Source organism: Equus asinus, chromosome 17, assembly GCF_041296235.1.
Source record: "Equus asinus isolate D_3611 breed Donkey chromosome 17, EquAss-T2T_v2, whole genome shotgun sequence".
Taxonomy (NCBI): Eukaryota; Metazoa; Chordata; class Mammalia; order Perissodactyla; family Equidae; genus Equus; species Equus asinus.
The window spans coordinates 36,688,166-36,699,206 of record NC_091806.1 but is presented as its reverse complement, the minus strand read 5'-3'; the positions used below and the strand labels follow the sequence as shown (position 1 = coordinate 36,699,206).

Below are 11,041 nucleotides of genomic sequence, written 5' to 3'. Positions count from 1 at the left end.
AGAGGCAGAGGAGAGTGTGGTTGATACAATATGAACCATCTCTCAAAAGTTGGTCACTATCTTTATTCTTTCCCCACACTCAAGCAAGGATCACATCAGTTATCCACGATGAATAAGCTCTAGAGAATTGCTCTACAATATTGTAACTATACTGTATTGTGCAATTAAAAATTTGAGAGGGTAAGTCTCAAGTTTAAGTTTTTTTCTCACAATAAAATAAAGATATTTTTTGAGATTAGAATTTACATATTGTTTCAATCTGTTTCCCAATAATACATTTTAAATATGTTTAAATAATTATTAAGCAAACAATCTGATTAGTATAAGGAAATCACAATGACAAGGTACCTACATGGAATAATCAGCAGTTTTAAGAAATTCAATGTAAAATGGCCAACAGCAAGGAAACTGACTGATGCCACACAACATTGCAATAAGAAACTGAATAACATCCTTTTATTCAGAAAAACAAGAGCCTCTTGGAGTCACCAGAATATTTGCTAATATGAATTTTAAACTTGTAAACAATACGTCTACAATGACTGGAGACAGTTCTAACTTATCTTTGTATATAATGCTTCAAATGGTTCAGGAAATTCAATAAATTTGTGTGGAATAAAAAATATTTATAAAATTTTAAAACAAATAAATTAATTAAATAAAATATGCAGTGCAAATGTCTCTGCTGAATATAAATGCTTATTCTTTTCATAATAGTTTTATAGGAACAGAATTATTGAACAGCTTTGCATGTGATAATTTGATTTGATCACCAAACTGATTGCAATCTTAAAAATTTGAACAACTCAACAAATTACAAAGACCACAGTCACATGAAGAAGATTCTGAATTTCATTCTTAGTGCTTAGGAAGAAAATAAAATAGCCAACACTTTTCAAATGAAGCAGCTTGAAACAAAAGAGAGAGAAAGAAGATGACTCAATGGAGCTGAAAAACGGCACCAGGGTCAAAGAATTTATTTTCCTTGGCCTAACTCAGAATCAAGAACTGAATTTTGTCTTATTTCTTTTCCTGCTTTGGGTGTATGTGACAACTCTGCTGGGAAACCTCCTCATCATGGTCACTGTGACCTGTGAATCTCGCCTTCACAACCCCATGTATTTTTTGCTCCGTAATTTGTCTATTGCCGACATCTGCTTTTCCTCCATCACAGCTCCCAAGGTTCTGGTGGACCTTCTGTCACAGAGAAAGACCATCTCCTTCAATGGTTGCTTCACCCAGATGTTTTTCTTCCACCTTGTTGGAGGGTTGGATGCATGTTCATTGTCAGTGATGGCCTTAGATCGGTATGTGGCCATCTCCAAGCCCCTGCACTACGTGACCATCATGAGTAGAGGGCGATGCACTGCCCTCATTGTAGCCTGCTGGCTGGGGGGCTTTGTCCACTCCATCGTGCAGATTTCCCTGTTGCTGCCCCTTCCCTTCTGTGGACCCAATGTTCTTGACACTTTCTACTGTGATGTCCCACAGGTCCTCAAACTCGCCTGTACTGACGTTTTCATGCTTGAGCTGCTGATGATTTCCAACAGTGGGCTGCTCACCACATTGTGGTTTATCTTCCTGCTTGTGTCCTACACAGTCATCCTAATGATGCTGAGGTCTCAGGCAGGGGAGGGCAGGAGGAAGGCCATCTCCACCTGCACCTCACACATCACTGTGGTGACCCTGCACTTTGTGCCCTGCATCTATGTCTATGCCCGGCCCTTCACTGCCCTCCCCACGGATAAGCCCATCTCTGTCACCTTCACTGTCATCTCCCCTCTGCTGAACCCCTTAATCTACACTCTGAGGAACCAGGAGATGAAGTCAGCCATGAGGAGACTGAAGAGAAGATTTGTGCCTTCAGACAAGGTATAGACTGGTCATTCACTCCTTGTCACTGCCTTTGAAAATGTTTGTACATCCAATAACCTGGATTGTCTAAAGGATTTCTAAATAATCTTGATATTTCTACTAAGATACACATGATTTTCGAAGATTCTGATCAGTATGCAATAATAATGTGAAAAGAGAGTTTTCATGTTACAAAATAAAGTAGAGAAATCAAATTGTTAGCTGGAGATTTGCATATTGCTTACGCAATGCAGACTTGGAAGAAATAAAGAAAAAAGAATCGATATACACTCAAACAATCACATTGAAATTGTTCTGGGTTTTATTTCCCTATTCTATTGCAATATAATTGAGAAACACAAAGTTTGTTTACTTTGGATGTACAACTTGATGTTTTGATATACATATAGATTGTGAAATGATCATTGGGAGAAAATGGGTTTAGGTGGAATCCTTCACTGTTGTTTCCTGCAACTGCATGGGATCTACAACTGTCTAAATAAAATTATCAATAAGAAAAAGCAAAAATATATATACTCAGACATTCCCATTATATACACGTTACCAGGAAGTGTGCTGAGATACATAGGAGAAACACAATGCGTCTTGGGCATGGATTCTATAAGGAATTTCTTGATGTTATCACATTTTAATGAGGTAAACACATTCAGATTACATTCCTCCTCTGACTCTCTTATATGACTAAATTACTATTACCTGAATATTTTTCCATCTAAAGCCTACACTCCAGTGGCTGAGTGCAGGTTCCTTGAAGCCAGCACAGCTTGAGTTAGAATATGGACCTCAATAACCATGAGTTCTGTCACCTCATGTAAGGCCCTTACTCTGGCCGTCCTCTGAACCCCACACCCGCTGTACATACTTCCACCACATCCCTTCAGTGACTTGGGCTCAGCTTGAGCACATAACTCAGGACCTTGTTTCCAATTCCCTGTCCTCCTTCTTTCCATCCGCCCCAAGTAGGACAATGCTTTCTTTATTGTATCCCCAGCACCTGGCACAGAAAGTAGAACATAGAAAACACTCATAAAGATGGTTGAATTACAAAACTCAGTGAAGGAACATCACCTATCACTCGTTTCTGTTCCTCAAGTCATTGGAGAATAGGGTTAACAAAACAATTGATTCATTGTTATTCTGTTAACATTGCTCCCTAAAAATGACAGAAATTTATGAAGCTGCTTCAGGCTATGCATATCCATTCAAAACGGTTGGCATGAGTGAAAAACATTATTCAATATATGAGCTTGGCTTTCTGCTATTTACAGGTGCTGTGAGGTTTTCTTTTTTGCCCCTCATTTCTGAAGGTATATCCTAGATCTTAAAATTTTTGAAACCAGAAAAATGTTCATGTTGCAGTACAAATCTCAGTACAAAAATCAGACATGCAAAGGTCCTCAGGTTGGGATGTGCCAGGTCTTTGTAAGAAGATTAGAGGAAGCTAGGAGGGGACAGGTAATAATTGAAGTCAGAGAAATAATGAGGCCATGGGACTAGACCCTTAGGACCTTTTAAACCACTGTGAGGATTTTGACTTTCACATTAAACAAGAAGGGATGCATTTGAAGGGCTTTGAAGAGCAGAATAGTGATGGATGTTTTAACAGAATTGCACAGGTTACTGTTATGAATGGAATGAAGAGGGGTGAGAACAAAAACAGGGAGACCAAATAAGAGGTCACTGCAACATTCCCATGAAAGAAAAAATGAAGACATGACTTAGGGTAGTAATGATGGAGGTGGTGAGAATTTTAAAAAGTCTGAAAGTTGAGCAACTGGGAGTTACTGATGAATCCATTGTGGATTTCCTGGTTACAAATGTGTCCTGTGAGATCTCCATCACCCAGTTTCTTCATCCGCCCATTGAGAGCTCCTTTACTCTCGTCTACATAACCCTTCCAGGTCCAATGGCTCCATCCAATACTGTGTGGTGTCACACTTCAGGATTCACTCCCCATGGGTGAAACTACCTAAGGAAGTTGTTCAGAATCCCTAAGAATAGACATTTATGTCCCAATAGGAAATCTACTAAGAGAAAACATCAGAGGTCGGGTAGGATTCTGGCTAAATTGACCTAACAGGATTCTTGCTGAAGGCAGGCCAGGGTGATAAGATATCACTTAGGGGATGGTGGATGGTGAGTAACCTGATTAGATACTGAGGGTGATCAACATGGAGGGTGGGGTATTTTAGCTAGACTGAATTAGCAGAATTCTTGCTAAAATTGGACAATGCAGAGACAAGCATGGAGGTCCCAAAGTTGAGGCTTAGGTGAAAAGTTCAGGGGAGCCTGAGTAGTTTGGTCAAGGAGAGAATCTTTGTCACTGCTAGAAACTTTTAGACCCTACACAAAAAGTATGTTCTTAAGAACATGTGTCTGAGTCACATCTTGAATACCATCACTGAAACCACCTCACCATCAGCAGAACTTTTCCACAGGGACATCCAACTATATTCCCTCTGATAATTCTCACACTTGTTCTGGGATTAAGAAACTGGTACATACGATGGAACACTGTGAATCAGTGTGGAAAAGGCAAGGAAATATTATTCCCTGAGTCTGCCTTTTTCCACATAAAGATAGATGGGAAGCCACTGAAATCACTGGCCTTCAGAGGGGTATTTAACAGAATTTTCTGAAGCTGAATGATTTCCAAGGTACATGTGGACATTACTTAAGATATTAGAGAAGGAGGTAGGAGATTTTAGGAAAGAAACATAACTCTGCGTGAGTGTGAACAGCCGTGGTGCCTAGGTGTCTATGCATAAGCATGAGAACAAAAGAGTGAGAAAAACTGAATCTAGATGGAATCGTTAATATTTATAAATATGTTTTGACTAAAAACAATGAAATATATACACAGCATGCTACATTCCAGGGTAAACATTTACAGACAGACAGCACAGCTAAGAAATATGCACAAAGAGGATATTGTGAAGTGACAGCCATAAAAATGAGTCCAGTTTGGAAGTAGGGAAAAGGAAGTTCTTTTCTCATGGGATCCCTTGAATTGCACAAACAAGAGATTTTTCTCAGGCTTAGTTACTGTAGATAGATCTCCTCAAACTGATATGTACAGAGGTTTTTCTTATGCTAAATTTAAAACTAGAAAGAAAATAAAATATTTCAAAAAAGTTGAAAGAATCGGACAATGAACACCTACATACGCTTCCTTACATTTATAAAACAATAAAAATTTTATAGCAATGATTTTCTTTTTTATGACTTTCCGTGCACACGTTTGCCTTCTTTCCAGCCAAACTTCCAATTCATAAGCAATTTTTGTATCTTCAAGCGGTCCCCTAAAGCCAAATCTCCCTTCTCTCCACTCCCATGTGTCCCAAACATGTGTGTCACCTCCTCCCTGCAGGTTCCTCTGAGCCTCTTGGTGAGAAGTTGTCCTTTTCTCACCCACAGATCGTCTGTCTTTAGATGATCCCCATCACTCCCATAATACTATTGGATTTGTTATTTTCTACTGGTGTTGGATTATATTCATTTCTCTCAAATAACCTAGAAATCTGCCAATTTTCTATCAATATTTGTTAAATAATAAGATGGATTACAAATAGCAGAAAAATGGAGCAGAAGGTAGAGGATGTTGTCTGAATTACGAAAGGCAGTTTGTGGCTACTTTTCTGAAAACAAGCCTGACTTGTGGTCTGAGAGACTATACCTTCTACACTTCTGTGTAGACCATAGTCTATTATTTACAGGGAGTCCCTATGGAAGCCTATCATAACTAGGTAGGACCTCCTCATTACCTCTAGTAACTGTACTGAGTTGATCTTTTCTGCAATTATTTCCTCTCCTTAACTAGTCAGAATTGGTAGCTCGGCTACCACTTAGTTCAAAACACTCAATTTCCTGATGAACATCCATGTTAAGGTTACCCAACACAGTATTTATCATAGCAGATAACAAACCATGTATGCTGAGACTCTGCATATGTTAATTCACCTAATCCTCATAACTTCCCTGTGACGTGGGTATTACTATAATCCCCATTCCAAAGTTGAAGTGGAGACTCCATGAGGTCTCTCACTTACCCAAATCACACAGGGACAAAGCCAAGACTTGAAGCCAGATGGCTGTCACTGCAGAGACCTGCACCAGACTTCTCTGGTCTGCTAAGATGTTGTCAGAAAAGAAACCAAACCAAGCAAGTGCTCTCCTTACTACCAAACTCTGTCACCACCCTCTGGGCCACTCTCATTGACAGTAAAGAAAAATACCCTCTATTTTCCCCAAAAAAGTATGTTCCGATGATGTTGTTTTAGAATACATCTTCTGGGAAATGTACAGCTCCTCTAAAAGATTGTCAGTACATTTAAAGGAGCTGTGTGCCTGTGACAGTTACTAACCTGGAGTTTTACTTTAAGGTAACACACACATAAGCACACTTATTATTGATTAGGCAATGCTCTAAGTATTGATGCTTTTGCATAGATTAATTCATTTAATCCTCATGAAAATCACACACGGAAGATGCTACTGTTTCCAAATACTGAGGCCAAAGGGGTAAAGTAACTTCTCCTGTAGCATAACCAGTAAGTACCCAGCTGGGATTGCAACAGGCTGTGTGATGGCAGAGGCCCCAGGTATCGGCCTGCATGCTCTGATAACTCTTGGTAGCTTTTGTAGTTTTCCATATTAATAGACTTTGGACAAAATTGCATACAGAGGAAGACAACTTGAATGGAAAGTGAGCTGGGTAAAAAGAAATATCTTCATCTGAACTGGAAAACACACCCAAAAAAGTGAGAGAAGTCACTTTCACCTTTCTTTTGTTTCTGATTATGATAAGAAAAAGGAGATAAACTGCAAAGAAAGAAATTAAGTCCATTTGAAGGATTCACCAAAAAAAAGAAAGAAATTCAGAAGCAAAATGATTATATTGTAAGCACATGCTTAACATTTTATGAAACTGACAAACTGTTTTCAAAAATGCTTGCATCATTGTACATTCCCACCAGAGTTACAATTCCTCTACATTTTTGTCAGCTCTTGACATATCCATCTTCTTTACTTTAGCCATTTTAATAGATGTGCTGTTATCTCACTATGGCTTTCATTTGTATTTCCCCAGTGATAAATGATGTTGAGATTCTTCTTACGTGCTTATCTGCTATCCCTATATCTTCTTGTTGAAGTGTCTGCTCAAACCATTTGCCCATTTTTTTCAAATGTGTTGTTTGTTTTCTTATTGAATTTTAAGACTTACAGCTGTTGTACTGCTAGTTACTTACCCAAGAGAAATGGGAACATATGTCCACACAAAGACCTTTACACAAATATTCATAGCAGCTTTACATGTAATAGTAAAAACCTAGAAACAACCCAAATGTTCATCAACAAGTGAATTGATAAACAAAATGTGGCCTATCCATACAATAATAAGGAACGAACTATTGGTACACACAAAAACATGGGTGTATTTTGGAAGTGAAACAAGTCAGACAAATAGTACATATTGTAGGATTCCATTTATATAAAATTCTAGAAGCTGCACACTAATGGATAGTGACAGAATGCAAATCAGTGGTTTCTTGAAGAAGGAGGAGCAGAGAGAACATATTACAAAGGGTCACAAGGACACTTTTGCCATGATAGGTATATTAACTATCTTAAACAAAGTGATGATTTCATGCATATATGCTTATATCAAAATTTATCAAAGTGTACACTTCAAAGACATGAGTCTACTGTATGTCAATGATAGTGCAATAAAAAAATAACTTTTAAGAAATAAATTTGACCAATAAACAGAAGAAAAGCTCTGAGTTGCCAGTTTTCCTTAATAGTTGAGGAGTTATTTAACATACAAGGGTTTTGGTACCTAAAGTAGTTTAAAAACAGAAACAGAGAAATTCCCTTAAGCAACAATAGAGCAATAGAGAAGAATTTTATAGCTTTAAAGTTTTCTGATTTTTCACAGCATCAAATTTGTGATTCAAAAAAGGGAGGAGTGCTTCTGTGAAATTCAGTCTGAAGACAACCAATCTATAGACAGGAGTTCTTAAACTATTTAAATGGAGCACCCAGTCTGGGAAAAAAACCCACACTCATGTGGAACCTCAAAGGACCCCAGTTGTACCAAATAGGCATTGTCTTATCCACACACCAAACTACATCCGTTTTTGTATCCCTCGTGCCACGATCGTCCCTTTCTGAGTGTTAAACATTCACCTCTTTATCTTGGATACTTATAACTTATATTCTGAGAACATTATTTTTATGCATTTTCTAAAATACTTATAATTAACAGAAGAAAAAATAATTAAATGCATGTTTGTGTAATAAGATGTCATTTTGGACATGTTAACAATAACCTTGGAAAGGCTCTTCATGTGGTGATAACACCTCACTAGTTTTCAGACCTAATACCTAACTCTGTAAACCTGAATCTATTAAGCGGGAGTAAACCCTTTCTGAAATAACATTTTAATTTTTCCAAGCTACACGAGGAAAAAGAAACATGATTCAATGGAGTTGGACAATGACCCCAGGGTAAAAGAATTTGTATTTCTAGGACTTATTCCCAAGACCGGAGCTTGGTCTTATTTCTTTTTTTGTATTTTGTGTATATGACAACTCTGCTGGGAAACCTCATCATCATGGTCACTGTGACCTGTCAGTGTCGCCTCCACACCTCCATGTACATCCTGCTCTGCACTCTAGCCAGCTTTGACATCTGCTTCTGCTCCATCACTGCTCCAAAGGTCCTAGAAGACCTTCTGTCTAAGATAAGGACCATATCCTATACAAGCTGCATGACACAGATGTTTTTCTTCCACCTCCTTGGTGCAGCAGATATTTTCTCTCTCTGTGATGGCTTTTGATCAGTACACAGTGTCTCCAACCCCTGCATTATGTGACCATTATGACTACGGGGCGATGCACTGCCATCATTGTGACTTCTTTGCGGGGGGGGGGGTGTTTTGGTCACTCCATCACGCAGATTTCCCTTTTGCTGATGCACCATTTAGGTGCTCCTATGTTCTGTGCATAGATATTTATAAGTGTTATATGCTCTTGTTGGATTGTTCCCTTTATCGTTATTTAGTGCCCTTCCTTGTCTCTTGTTAAAGTTTTGCTTTAAAGTCTATTTTGTCTGATGTAAGTTTGTTCCCTCAGCTTTCTTTTCTTTGCCATTTGCATGGAGTATCGTTTTCCATCCTTTTACTTTCAATCTGTGAGCATCTTTAGGTATAAAGTGTGTCTCTTGTATACAGCATACATATGGGTCTTGTTTTTTTATCTAATCACCCTATGCCTCTTGATTGGAGCATTCAGTTCTTTGACATTTACAGAAGCTATTGATAAGTATGTACTTATTGCCATTTTGTTACTTTTTTTCTGGGTGTTTAGCAGTTCTCTCTTGTGGTTTTATGGTTTTCTTTAGTAATACGTTTGACTTCCTTTCTCTGAAACTTTTGTGTATTTATTATAGGTTTCTGGTTTGTCATTACCGGGAGGTTCATATATAATAATAACCTACGTGTATAGCAATCTACATTAAGTTGATGGTCTCTTTCGTTTGACCTCTTTCTAAAAGTTCTACTCTTTTACTCCCCTCCTTCCACAATTTCTGGCTTTGATATCATATCTAACCTCTTTCTCTCTGTGTGTACATCCATTACCCTTTTATCTTGGAAATAGGTAATTTTAGTTATTTTGTCTTTTCACCTTCTTATTTCTTCATAGGTGATTGATCTGCTACCTTCACTTTATTATTGCCTTTACTAGTGATTTTATTGCCTTTTTAAAATCATTTTCTTATTCCTATTTGTAGTCTTCTCTTTCCCACTTAAATCCCTGTAGCATTTCTTGTAAAACTGGTTTCCTGATTATAAACTCCTTTAATTTTTGCTCGTCTGGGAAGCTCGTTATCTCTCCTTCCATTCTGAATGATAACTTTGCCAGGTAGGGTATTCTTGGCTGTAGGTATTTTTGCTTTCAACACTTTAAATATATCATGCCACTCGCTTCTAGCCTGTAAGGTACTGCTGAGAAGTTAGCTGATAGCCTTATGGAGTTTCCTTTGTATGTTGCTTGTTGTCTTTCTCTTGTAGCTTTTAGGAATCTCTCCTTATCTTTACTTTTTGATATTTTAATTATAATGTGTCTTAGTGTGGGCCTTTTTGGGTTTATCTTGTTTGGTGCTCTTGGTGCTTCCTGTACCTGGATGCCTGTTTCCTTCCTTAGGTTAGGAAAGTTTTCAGCTATTTTTTCTTCAAATAGATTCTCTGCCCCATTGTCTTACGCTTCTCCTTCTGGGACACCTATAATACAAATGTTAATGCACTTGGTGTTGTCCCAGAGGTCTCTTAGACTGTTTCAATTTTTTTTTATTCTTTTTTCTTTGATCTGTTCAGCTTTGATGAATTCCTCCAGTCTTTCATTCAGTTCACTGATCCATGCTTCTGTATCATCTACTCTGCCATTGAGTCCCTCTAGTGAATTTTTCATTTTCAGTATTGTGTTCTTCATTTCTGATTGGTTCTTTTTTATATTTTCCAGTTCTTTGTTGACGCTCTCACTGAGTTCATCCATTCTTCTCCCAAGATCAATGAGCATCCTTATGACTGTTAGTTTGTACATTTTGTCAAATAGATCATTTATTTCTGTTTCATTTAGTTTCTTTCTGGTGTTTTGTCCTGTTCCCTGACATGGAACATATTCCTTTACCTCCGCATTTTACCTGTTTCTCTGTGCTTATATCTATGTATTAGGTGAGTCAGCTACATCTCCTGATCTTGGAGAGGTGGTCTTATGTAAGAGATGCCTTTTGAGGCCCATCAGTGTGCTTCCCTCTCATCACCAGTTCCAAATGTTCCAGGAGTGACCCTTGTATGGGCTACATGTGTCCTTCTGTTGTGGAAGGGTTGCTCTTGCTGTAGGTGCCAAGGGAGGGTAGGCTGTCCTCCTAGCCAGCTGGTTGTAATGTTCAACTCTGTGTGGCTGCTATGGACACTTCAATCAGTTTATCTTGTTTGGGGAGCCCCAGAACAGTTGGCTGCAAGGTCTAAGAGCACATACCTGTTGTAGTTCTTCTGTTAAGTGAGCAGGCCCCCAGAGTGGCTGGTTACTAGGTTCAGGGCTTACGATTCCTGTAGGCCTCCCGCCTACAGTGGGGCTGGCCCCAGGCACAGAAGCACTCAAT

The 11,041-nt window shown here is 38.5% G+C and overlaps 1 protein-coding gene across 1 annotated transcript; it reads left to right on the top strand.

Moving 5' to 3' along the window:
- The first annotated feature begins 942 nt into the window (after positions 1 to 942).
- Positions 943 to 1,878, top strand: LOC139040692 (olfactory receptor 4D10-like). Its single transcript, XM_070487444.1, has one exon. The coding sequence runs from the start codon at positions 943 to 945 to the stop codon at positions 1,876 to 1,878; it is 936 nt and encodes a 311-aa protein (XP_070343545.1).
- Positions 1,879 to 11,041: the final 9,163 nt, after the last annotated feature.